Here is a 12922-nt window from a genome sequence, read left to right as displayed (position 1 = left end):
CCTTTCAAATATTGCCTGCCTTCAACCCGGCTGACTGACTCATACACAGCTCTCCTCCCTATCAGAAAGCAGGGCCAGTTGCATCGGATTTACTGGTGTGGTCGTCGGTTTCCGTGTGACGTAGCAAAATCATTTGCCAATCTCTTTGTTCGCCTCACCACCTCTCATGACAGCTGCCCTTTCTTCTTCTCTTCATTGCGGAGATTATTGACATAGTACGTCGTCCCCTCCACCTCAATCTTAGTCTTGTTTACCACTTTGAATGATTCGAATTGATTGCGTTGATTGTCCTGATTCTCCTGCGTCGACTGATTCGACTTTCCCGCGTTGATTGATTTGAATTTCCTGCGTCAATTTATTTGACTTCGCTACATTTAACTTGACTACTTTGATTGATTCTACTAGAGTTTGTTGATTTATTTGACTTGCTAATAATTATTATGCCACCTAGAGGCCAGGCTCGGAAAAAACTTCAACCTTCCCCACCCAGATTAGGGGGTCAAGTCACCTCACGCCGGACACGATCTGGAAGAAATTTCGCCCCTGAATCAACTGATGTTTTGGGGCAGCAGGAGAACGATGATTGTAGATGTCCTGAAGTGGTTTAAGCTTTTTGCAAGAGTTCATAATTAAACTGAAGTGTTTCACCGTAATTCTGTATGACAGCATCTTCTCGATTGCGGACCCCTCGGCGAGCAAAGCAAAACCGAGTCACCCAGTCACCTCCACCCCCAGTCGGAGCAAAAGGCCGGAAAAGGAAAGTGCTAGTCGTTGAGAGTGACGAAGAAGAGGAAGTACGCCCTCCTAGGCGGCCGCGTCGGGGCCGCTCTCCAAAACGTCTCACTCATTGTCCCCGGGATAAGGATCGGAATGCGGCATCGACAACAAGTTTTGATTTCACTCAGAGTTCTTCATGTACAGCGCCGCCTGTTGTCACTTTCCCCTGGGGATTTTCCATACCCATCGCCGAACTCACTCAGGCTGACAAGACTCAGCTTCAATTCAGTCGAGTATCTGAGGCCGATTTAGCAAAGGTTCTTACGCGCATCGGATGTAGCGTGGCAGGTCAAAGCAAGACCCAATTAGTCCAACTTTGTATTGCTTACGCCTTAACCAGTAAGTCACGCTATAAGCTTGTCATACGTGGAACTCAATTACTGATCCTTCATGAGTTCAGCTGCCGCCGCTGGAACCGACCTTGCCAACTGAACCTAGTCAACATCAACCCAACGATTTGCCACTTGAACCTAACCAACATCAACCGATCGAATCAGATCCACAGCACCAACGCCGTAGCTCAAGCGCTGATCCAATCAACCACTCCGATCCGGAACTTCAGACGCCTAAAGCCTCTGGATCAAGAGAAACAGATCTGATTCAACTCAAAACTCCGGTCTGCCGTCCCAACCAAGTTCCTTCTTGTACCAACCGAGTTCCAAATCAAAGTACCATCAACATCAATTTTTCGAGCAATGCCCTCTCAGACCGTCAAATATCAAGTGAAGCTACTCCCCGAGGTACACTCCCAGACGATTATGACGAAATTGTTCCGGCCATACCTTTGCCAATGCCTCAAACTTCAGATGCTCCAATGACTGATAGGGACGATTTTAAAACTGTACACTTCGTTAATTAGTGAAATTCATTTGGGATTGATTGTACAGGAACGATCCATCCCCAAATGAGTCAGGCAACCGTGTTACCCCCCAAGATAACAATCAACGCCATCCTCCACCCGCAAATCTGTGGAGCCAAGCGACCCAGACCGACATTCTTCGGATTTTGCAGGTACATACCGAAAAATTATCACTGATTCAAGACGACATCGCATCTGCCGCTGAAAACTATCGAGACATCATGGAAAAACTGGACGGCTTGCACGATAAAGTAGACCACCAAGCCACACGAAGGACCCGTGAAAAACAAACTTCGACCATCGACCCATCCACTGTCTCTCGTTCTGGAAAGTTTAAAGTATGCCTAAATATTTCTTTGCATGATTGCCAATTGCAACCCGCAATCCAAGGCTGGTTTTTGTTAATTCTCCATTTTATATTCCGGATATAAAGAAACTTATAGGTCTTCTGTTTGAATCTCTCTTTGGCTTGCCTGAGGGTGCAATTTTACCCCCCCCTCCCCCTACTGCTCGCGAGAAAAAAAGTTGGCTGCGAGGCGTTGCCGCATCAACACGAGACAACCCCGAACCTGATACTCACTCCGACTCCGAAGCCTCCGAGACGAATTCCAATAGCAGTGAAGACATTTCAGATCCTCATTTTCCGTATCGTCGTACCGGAGGTCCTGGGCATGTCTCCGCCTCCCAAGAACAGCTGAAGATCATGCATGACATGATGAAAGAAAAAGGGATGCGGCGATTCCGTTTTGACTTCAATTTAGCATTATCTGCGCCAGAAAATCGACTTTGTTTAAATCTGGCCAAGGACATTTTTGTTTGCTTAGCAGAATGCGACGAGTACGACGGGCTTCGGCCTGAGGAAAAAGACCCAGGTGTAGTTCTTTATCATCTCACAACTTATGTCAAGGAACGTTATGCGCGAAAGTAAGTCATTTGTCTGGATCCACTGGCCGGATTGAGCCCGATTCAGCTAAAATATTGTTGGATGAATTTAGGGTCAGGGCCGCGAATAGTTGGACACCAGATGAGCAGACAAAGAATACCAACATTGTAAAAAGAAATGCTCGACGAACAAATGTATTTTTTTTTTGGCATTTGTCGCTATTCATAGTCCATCAACTGATTGAGTATTTTCTTCTCATGCTGATTATAATAAAATCACAAAGCTTAAAGCCGCTCGCCTAGAATCTGCTATAGAGATTGGGGGCTTGAATCACTTTCTCCCGGTTATCAAAAATGCTTGCAGTGACGACGAAACAGACGACGAAGCACTGTCGGCCGCCCCTGTCGCCAGTACTTCAAGAAGGGTTTCAGCTGGTACGAAAAGACACACGAAGAAGTTTTGCAAAGTTCGGCGGCTTCCATGGCGCAGTCAAGCATTGACGGAAGCCTTTGTCGCTCTGGATGAGTACCGCGACAGAAAGAAAGGAGGACATCTCACATCTGCCAAAGGGGTTCGTCCACGGACCCGACGCCGCCCGGAAAACGCGCCACAAAGCTCCTTCCCTCCGCCAAAAAAAATGAATCATGTTTGCTTTGACCAGGATTGGCTTCAACTCCAAGACCCTGTTTTTCTCAACTCACTCGAAGTTAACACCTCGTCCGACTTCCCTATCAAATCCATCTTAAATCAAATTAAAAGATCGTTCCGGTAAATCGGCCCATGCGTATTCTCTCAGCTTATATAGATGCGTTAATGTTTATAAATTTGTATATAGCCTGATTTTCAAATTGCACATAGTTATGATATTTTCATAAATCTTCGGGGTAAATTTGAATATGTTTTTTTTTCTGAACTTGTATATATATGTTAATGTTTCTCACTTGTATATAACAATATTTTCAACTTGCACATAGTTATGCTTTTAATATGTATCTATTTATGATATCAATATTTATGATGTGCGCCAAATGAAGCCAAGAGTATGATAATGAAGAGAACAAAAAGATGAAATTGCATGTCATAGGAAACCAAAAAAAAATGAAACTGAGAAAGGTGAAATATAGAGCCACAAAGAAACAAGACACCAACATGTATTTGAGACACAAGTGGAGTGTGTAAATTTCTGTCGATGGAGGATGTGAAATACAAAGGGAAAAAATTGGATCCTAATAATATGTTTTTTTTATTTTTTTTTACCATTATTTTACCCACTTTTTTTTTTATTTTTTTTTTGGGCGAAATAATAAAAGTTTGTAGTGTCATTTCTCTCACATTTCCCTGATTTCATTTGTGTTTTTTTATCTTTGTCATTTTTTTCATCTATGTATCTCTTTTTTTGATGTTTTCACAACAGCCATTTGGATTGCAATGCAGCGCGTGGTACCCTGGCGGTACCAGATTCTGCTACATTACTACCCACGGATATGATCCGCTCCGCCCCAGGCTAGCCAGTCAAACCACGGGGGAAAGCTGAGTGGCCTCTCGGCGGCCCCACCAGCGCGTGGGTATCACGGCGATTCCACGGGGAGCCCACGGTTGAAGGACCTGCGATCCACCCGTGGGCCCGACCTCCACGTCAGGATCACAGGGAATCCACGGGGATTCCACGCGTAGCCAAAAGCTGCCGTGGAATCCACGGGTGATCCTCCCGGTGGTGACCCCGTGATTCCCTGGACCTCCAGCCGCTGGTCCGACCTCGCGCGCGGCTACCACGTGGAGTCCTCGTGGATTCCGCGTGATTTCCCCGTGGATGGACTCCCCGGGTGTAGTTTACACAAGGAAGGGATAATGATTAAGGGTACGTTTAAGTGAGGTACCCTAGGTTATTTTACCCGTAGAATAAGAAAATTCTATAATATTTTAGGCCCCGTTTGGCTGCCGCGTTATACAACATAAATGGTCAAATTTATGACGCGCAACCCCCGGTATGGAGCTCCGTCCGGTGCTAGGCCGGCGGCAGCGCTGGGAGGGGAATGGTGTCGGGTGACTGCCCTCACGGATCGGTCCGGAAAGATGAGACGGAAGATTCGAGGTGATAGCGTTGTGGAGGTGGTTTTGAGAGTTCGCCGAGGGTTGGATTCTCGGCGGCGGTTTTGTTGAGGATTCTGGGATGATTTGAGGGATTCGTCGAAAGAAGTTGGATTCTTGGGACTTGGACTCTGGATTCTAGACTCTGGACTCGAGATGGCGGATCAGAATGCCATGGCCTCCCTTCCTCCAAGTTCCGCGAACTTGGACTCAGGGAGACACATGTCACATGTATTTCATCATCTCCTTGCGCGCCACGCGCGCACACAACACAACACAACACAGAGAGAAAAGAAAAAGAAAAACAAAACAGAACAACAAAAAAAAAAGAAAGCAAAACAAAATAGCAAAACTCAGCAGAGAGAAAGATAGAGGAGGAAGGAAAAAAAAAAACCACAGCCTAGAATATGAGGAAGAAAAGCCACAAACCAGAGAGAGGAAAGAGAAAAGCAGATCAAAACAAAGAAAACAGGAATAAACCCACAGCACAAGCTGTGTTAGGACCATGAAAAATAAACAGAGGGTGACTAGAGGGAAGAGGGATAAGATGGAAAGGAGTGAGGAAGGGGAGGAGAGAAAAGGGCCCAGACAGGAAATATGAAGGAGGAACAAAATGGGGGAAAAGAAGCTGGAGGTGGAAACTGAAGCTTGAGGATTGAGCCTTGAGGGTCTTGAACTGTGAGTCTTGATGTGAGCGCCGGTGAGCTTTGAGAACTGAAAATTGATTTGACTACCGGGTTGACCACCACATCCCACCACCACTTACAGTCTGTCCCTAGACTGTGCGGTCTCCGCCAAAGATCCTGTCGAACCGCGCTGAAGAAAAGAAACAAAGGGGACCCGGCGGGTGGCTCACGACAGTGGCGAATGTAGAGCTTACGACAATTTTTCGGTAGTAGATACCCGAGGTGCATACCGAGGAGGGGGAACTTACTTTTGGTCTCCAATGCCCCCACGAGGAAAGTATTCCTTGACCTGATCCGCCGCGAACCAACGTTTGAGTTCCGCGCCATCGAGCTCGGTGAGAACATAAGAGCCTCCGTGAACTTGCTTGACGATCCGATAGGGCCCGTTCCATTTGTGGGCGAAAAGCTGCCCCCACTGAACCTCCAATGACCGGTTGTAAGCGAGGACTAGAGTACCGGGAGAAAGAGAGTCGCGCAACCTATCCGAGTTCCGATCTTGCCAATAGCGAATAGAGTCCGCACGGGATTTCATCATCCGATCATGAGCGACTCGCCGAGATTCTTCACTGCGCTCGAGCTGTCTGGACCGCGCCACAAGTAGGTCGGAGGTACCGCGTACCTCATCCCAGTCCACTCCAAGGAAGGATTCGATATCTAGGTCAATGGGGAGGGCGGCACGCTGCCCGAACACGAGCTCGTACGGCGAGTAGCCCGTCGTGCGCTTGGTGGAGATACGATCCGCGAAAAGTACTAGAGGCAGGAACTTCCTACAGTTCTTGCCCGATTCGCCAGCGAGTTTGACCAGAGCCGCCTTCAGTGGCGCGTGCCCACGCTCGACCATTCCCTGAGCCTCCGGATAATATGGTGTCGAGACCCTGTGTTGCCCTGGCAAAGACCTCAGCATCTCCGCCAGTGCTCCGCCAAACTCCGAACCTCCGTCTGTCGAATAAGCGCGCGCTAAGCCATAGCGCATGGTCCAGTGTTCTTGCAGGAAAGCCGCGACAGCCTCCGAAGTGATGTTGTTGAGGAATTTCGCCTCCACCCAGCCCGAGAAGTCGTCGCGGGCGACAATAAGATACTTTGCTCCGCTGGCTTTGATGTGAACAACGTCCATTGAGACCCGTCCGAACAGAGTGTCCTCGCCAGTTGGATAGCGGACCTCCTGTGGTCGCCGTAGGTCTCGCTTCTGGCAGGCCTCACAACTGCGGCACCAAGATTGCACCGCCTTCTTGAGGGACGGCCACCAAAAGCGGTCCGCGACGCGACGATAGGTTTCCGCAGTGCCACGATGGCCCAGGTCCTCGTGCAAGCGACCGAGAATCTCATCCTGTTTGCTGGGCACCGTGACAACGATTCTTGGGAGGGGGCTACCTCTCTTCATGAGGCGCCCCGCCTGCACAAAGAACCCTGACGCTTTCCTTCTCAATGCCTGAAACGCTACTGAGTCCACGCCTTCGGGCCGCGCCATCGTCGTAAGATAGTCTTCCAATTGACGCCAGAATCCCTCCTGGAAGCCGGTGTATTCTGATACCCCGCTAGCCGAGAACGAGGCTAATGGTCTAATGAGAGGGGCTTCCTCGTCAAAATCGGACGCAGGTGGGTCTGACTCGTCGTCGCCTTGCGGTCTGCGGGAAAGTCCGTCCGGCATCGTGAACAATTTGCCCGGGCGGTGAGTGATGTCGAAAGAAAACAAGTGGATGAACGAAACCCATCGAGTCATTGGGGCATTGGGTAGGCTTGGCGCATTGATCATCTGAACAAGGGACTGAGCATCGACGATGAGTTCGAAATGCTGCCCCCAGAGAACGATTTGAAGCTTCTTCAGGATCCTCGCGACTCCGCAGAGCTCGAGTTTGGGTTGCGAATAACGAGATTCCACGTCAGAGAATAACAGCGATTCGTAGAGCGCAGGGCGATCGAGACCATTGCCGTCTGCTTGCGTAAGAACCGCCCCCGCGGCGTGAAAGCTGGAGTCTACCGCGAGTTTGAGGCGCCCAGCGCTTGGCCCGTAGTCCACTTTGACCAGGACAATGTCCCGTCCTACCAAAGACTTAAGCCGCTCGAAGGCTTCCGCACAATCCTCCGTCCAGAGAAATTCAGCATCTTTCCGAGTCAAGCGCCGAAGAGGAAGGCAAATCTGGGACAACGCTGGAATAAAAATTCTAACGTACACTACCACGCCTAAGAACCCTCGAACCTCTGTGGCGTCCATGGGGGTGGGCCAAGACAAAATCTTGTTAACCTTGCTTTTCGCCATCCGCCGGCCCTCCTTGCAAACCACGTGGCCGACGATCTCCAATGCAGGCACGCATGCAGCCAGCTTGGTCGCCGAGACCGTCAACCCGGCCTCTTCGATCCGGAACAAAACCCGTTCAAGAGTCGCAGCGTATTCCCAGATGAACCGCCTGACTCCGGGATGCCACGACAGAACTTCCCACTCGTAATCCGAGACTGGGCCTTTGATGCCCCCATCATCGATGAACACCCCGGCGTGGTTGGGAATCTCGTCCTGCAGAACCCACATCATCTGTGCCTGATAAACGGCAACAGAGTTAGTGGCGCCCTGCGGGAGGCGAGTCAGTTGGAATCTACCCAGCGGGGTGTCAAAAGTGGTCAATGGTCGGGAGATGGGATCTAAAGCACGTTCGTCGTAGCCGCCGAGAATGTCGCCTAGTCCATAGCAGGCGCGGCCTGAGAATGACTCGACGAAGTCCTCAGTAGCTGGAGGAACACCGGCATCTTTCACCGTAACTTTGTTCAAAGGCTGTAGATCATGCACAATCCGTAGCTTGCCGTTACCCTTCAGCACGCAGAAGACCGGTGAAGAATATGACGATGTTGATTGTTCGTACAACCCGTTCCGCACCCTTTCTCTGAGAATCCTCGTATACTCGTCCAATTTAGCTGCGGGTATGGGGATCTTCTTCTTTTGCCATGGTTCATGCTCGACGACCGGGATGATGTAAGGAAGGCCGTATGAGTCCTTCAAAAGGCCGCGCTCGGATTCGTCAAAAGCAATGGACTGATTCCGCTCCGCCAGTACGTTCTTGATGAGGTTCAGCTCATCCGGCCAAAGCCAGCCGTCCGGGCCAAAATTCACCACCTGGAGGCGTTCCGCGGTAACGCGCCCCTTGGGCCGAAAAGGACCCGCCAACGAGCGGGGAAGAGGCCGGTAGGGATCGCGGGAAAGAGGGGGTCGACGAAGAGGGGGATTCAACCCTAGCGGCATTGGCTGGTTTACTGGCTTGATCTTCCGAGAAACTGGTTTGTACCTGGCTGCGAAGGCCACGTACTCGCCCGCTGCCCAAGCGTCCAACAAGGCGGCTTGAGATTGTCCGCTGAGACCACCCTGAAGAAGTTCCCAAGTCCGTCGTTCCCCAGGATCCTCGAAAGGGGCCTTATCTGCATAGGTAAGACCAGACAGAAAGGGGCGGCTCACGAGAGTGGCAGATCGTAGGGCTTTTGACGAGGCGGCATCTAGCCTGGAGGTGCATAATCGGAGAGAACTTACTTCTAGTTCCTCCAACCTCCGCGGACTACCTTTTTCCTCCTCATCCATCTGATCCTTCGCTAGTTTTCCCTCATCGCGGAGGATCTTTAGTTTTCCCTCGTCGCGGAGGCTCGGAAGTTTAACCTCATTGCGGAGGGTCTCGATAGACGGAACTAGATTAGCCTCATTGCGGAGGGTCTCGATAGACGGAACTAGATTAGCCTCATTGCGGAGGGTCCCAATGGGCAAAGATAGATTATTCTCTTTCCGGAGACGTGGTTGAAAGTCTAGTTTATTCTCTTCACGGAGACGTGGTTGAAAGTCTAGTTTATTCTCTTCACGGAGACGCTGTCGGTGAGAAGATGGGCCACCTAAAGTGGGAGAGAGATTGGATTCCAAAGAGTTGCTCACGAGCGTGGCACGAGATAGTGTTTTTGATGACGCGGTAATATCTACCCTGAGATGCATACATGGAGGGGGACTTACTTTGACGCTTTGTGCCCCTGCTGAATACCCATGCTGCCCACCGCGAGCTATTTGTCCGCCTTTTGAAGAAATGAGAGGGAAGACTTGATCGAGATGAGGAAAAGGAGGGCTGGCAGAAACGAGACCAAAGTTTTTTGGGTTTTCGAGATTTTCTTGATGTTTTTGCTCTTGATAATTTTTGATTGAACCGTCTGAGGAAACTGAGAGTAATGAAGCTGAGTGAGGAAAGAAATGATGGGTCGATGAGTCGGAAGCCGATCCGCCGGTGAAAAGTCGAGACCCTTGATTAAGACCGCCGGCAAATGGATCGGCTCCATTCATAAAAAATGCTTATCCTCCTGAGAGTCTTTTTCGAGGCGCCCGCAATGAACCAAGACGCCCTTCCGACCATGAGCCGGAAACTCGCGCTCCCATCTCCCCTTATCAACCGGGCAGAGAGTTACCTCGATGTTCCTTCCACTCGAGTCGGGCAGAATAATTCGCTCGCCGGATGAAGGGGAGAACATCAAGGTAGCCCTGAAATCCATTAAGAATGGGCGACCGAGGATGAACGGCCCATCGGCCCGGGTGATCCAGAAATGGCAGGTACCCACAATAGAACGGCCCACGCGTATGGGTACGTCCTCGGCGATGCCAATCAGCTCACACGCCTGATTGTTGATTCCGTAGACGGCCGCACTGAAATTTACCCGCGGAGTGAGATTTAATTTGACCGCTAACGAGTCCGAGATTAAGTTGAGCTGGGAACCGGAATCAACCAGCGGGGACGAGATCATCTCACCCTCCCCCACGCTACAGCTGAGATAGCCAAGCGGACAGGAGTACAAACTCGGATCAAATTCCCCATCCGGATCGATCCCTTCCGCCAACGTCCCGGAATTCACCTTCAGGTCCTCGGAGCCAACCTCCACCCGACGGCGGGAGACCCATTTCTTCACGCCGTCCAAGACGGCTGGCGAAACCGAACAAATCTCCCCGATGGTCGTAGTCACGGGTAGGTCAAAAATCCTCTTGACAAGCCCCTCGACCGCGTCCGGGTGGTCACGAGAGACCTCACGCTCGAATCGGACCTTCGGCTGTTGTCCTGCAGCTTTGGGAGGAGTGGCAGAGCGAGAGGGCTGCTCCGTTGGTGGAGAAGACTCAGGATCCGGCTTGTTCATGATCCTATCGAAGAGCTCCGGCTCCTCCTCCTCTTGGGATCTCGCTGGATCCTTGGGCGCTCCAGGTGTCTTCCGCAGCGGCCTCCGCGACTGAGTTGGTGGAACTAGAGGAGCCTTGAACGGCCGTGCCTCTTCATGTCGCTTCCTGCCCGCCGGATCGGACTCATAGGTTCCAGCAAAAGCCTGCGAGGACACCGCCGGTGGATACCAGGGTTGCAAAGATCCGCAGCTTGCCTTATATTCAACGGCGGCTGCGCTAGATGTCTGTCGGGTGGGAGTCGAAGGTCTTGGCGCCCCCGCGGATGGAGTTGGATGGTAGGAGGCCACAATGTGTCGGATCGGCCTACTACGGTTGAACGGGATGAGCGCCCCGTTTGGGAGAAAAAAATTGGTGCCGCGTTGTTCGACGAGCCCCGCCTCCTTGTCTTTAGCGAGCTCTAGACAGCGGCCGGTCCCGTGGTTCTCACGGTGGCAATAATAACACACCATCGGTGGTCGGTCCGTCGACGCCGAAGCCTTAGAGGGAATAGCGGCTATCTTCTGGTCGATCTTATGTTCAAACGCCTCCAACATCCGCGAAAGCTCGTCCATGTTGGGGGCGGGTTTCGAAGACGCCGGAGCTTCCTTGGGACGACGATCCTCGCCCATCTTTTTCATGACGGAGTTTCCCTCTTGGAATGAGGGGCCGACGACGGGCTGTCCGGTCCTCGACTCCTCAAACGTGAGCGCGGTCTGCTCTTTCATCACCGCATCCACGGCGTCTTTGAGGATCTTGAAGCTCGGCAACTTGAACCGGTTGTCCAGAGTGGTCACCATGGTCCCGTCGCGAATCAGCTTCTTCCTGATCTCGTCCTGAACGGTGGGCGAGAACGCTTGGTAGTAAGAATTTCGGATTTCCTCCACCGAATCGATGTGCGCTTTCGAGAGAAGGTAGGACTGGATGGGCTCCCAAGACTGGCGGAACGTCTGATAGTCTGACGCACTAGCCACACCGCCCTTTGAAGCTCGATCCTCGACCAGAGAAGTCAAGTCCCGCGTCGTGAACCTGGCGGTGTCCACTTGGCCCCAATAGGCGATCATCGCGGCCTTGAGCTTCGGCCAATCGGGAGGACTGAACCCCTCCAGCGTCTCGAGGATGTCTAGCAGCTCGTCAGTGGCAAGAAACAGCCGAATCTGCCGGGCCATGTCGAGCTCGGTAGCCTCGTCCAAACTAGCCACCATCTCGTAGGTTTCGATGAACCTCTCGACCTTGGTCCCATCGAAGCATAGCCGCTTGTTCGGCGATTGGATCTTGACCATCACGACGGATTCTAGGGAGAAAACTGACGGACCAGAGGGTGCGGCTCACAGCGGTGGCGATGATGCTTTGATACGAGTGTAGACTTTCGGAGGTGCTACTAAGTGGAGGGGACTTACTTCTTCCTCTCCTTTGCCCCGCTGCTGAACACAGAAAAAGAATAAAACAAAAAAAAAAAAAGGAAATAATCAAATCGACGGATGACGTGTATCGATGGATCGAGATCGTTCGTTCGTGGATGTGGGAGATACCGGTCGTATCCGAGAGTTTTGGAGAGAAAGAAGACTCCCAAGTGATTCAGCTGAGAATCTCAAATTTGAAGAGATTCAGGGTAAAAGAAAAAGAAAGGAAAAGAATTTTAACCGCCAAACGCCTCAAAACCACAGTCCGAGACTGTAAATCTTGAGGTCGCTGGTTCGATCCCGGCTCGGGGGACCAAATATGGAGCTCCGTCCGGTGCTAGGCCGGCGGCAGCGCTGGGAGGGGAATGGTGTCGGGTGACTGCCCTCACGGATCGGTCCGGAAAGATGAGACGGAAGATTCGAGGTGATAGCGTTGTGGAGGTGGTTTTGAGAGTTCGCCGAGGGTTGGATTCTCGGCGGCGGTTTTGTTGAGGATTCTGGGATGATTTGAGGGATTCGTCGAAAGAAGTTGGATTCTTGGGACTTGGACTCTGGATTCTAGACTCTGGACTCGAGATGGCGGATCAGAATGCCATGGCCTCCCTTCCTCCAAGTTCCGCGAACTTGGACTCAGGGAGACACATGTCACATGTATTTCATCATCTCCTTGCGCGCCACGCGCGCACACAACACAACACAACACAGAGAGAAAAGAAAAAGAAAAACAAAACAGAACAACAAAAAAAAAAGAAAGCAAAACAAAATAGCAAAACTCAGCAGAGAGAAAGATAGAGGAGGAAGGAAAAAAAAAAACCACAGCCTAGAATATGAGGAAGAAAAGCCACAAACCAGAGAGAGGAAAGAGAAAAGCAGATCAAAACAAAGAAAACAGGAATAAACCCACAGCACAAGCTGTGTTAGGACCATGAAAAATAAACAGAGGGTGACTAGAGGGAAGAGGGATAAGATGGAAAGGAGTGAGGAAGGGGAGGAGAGAAAAGGGCCCAGACAGGAAATATGAAGGAGGAACAAAATGGGGGAAAAGAAGCTGGAGGTGGAAACTGAAGCTTGAGG

The 12922-nt window shown here is 51.0% G+C and overlaps 1 protein-coding gene across 1 annotated transcript; it reads left to right on the top strand.

The window, feature by feature from the left end:
* Positions 1-440: 440 nt before the first annotated feature.
* Positions 441-3291, top strand: PtA15_15A115 (uncharacterized protein; the record flags this gene model as incomplete). The annotated part of the gene is made up of 8 exons (XM_053163289.1): positions 441-585; positions 667-1116; positions 1173-1618; positions 1789-1974; positions 2070-2560; positions 2632-2713; positions 2803-3090; positions 3181-3291. 8 exons carry the CDS (start codon positions 441-443, stop codon positions 3289-3291), a joined length of 2199 nt encoding a protein of 732 aa, XP_053027279.1.
* Between the last annotated feature and the right edge of the window lie 9631 nt (positions 3292-12922).

This window comes from Puccinia triticina, chromosome 15A, assembly GCF_026914185.1.
Source record: "Puccinia triticina chromosome 15A, complete sequence".
In the NCBI taxonomy this organism is placed as follows: Eukaryota; Fungi; Basidiomycota; class Pucciniomycetes; order Pucciniales; family Pucciniaceae; genus Puccinia; species Puccinia triticina.
This window is presented reverse-complemented; position numbering and strand designations above follow the sequence as displayed.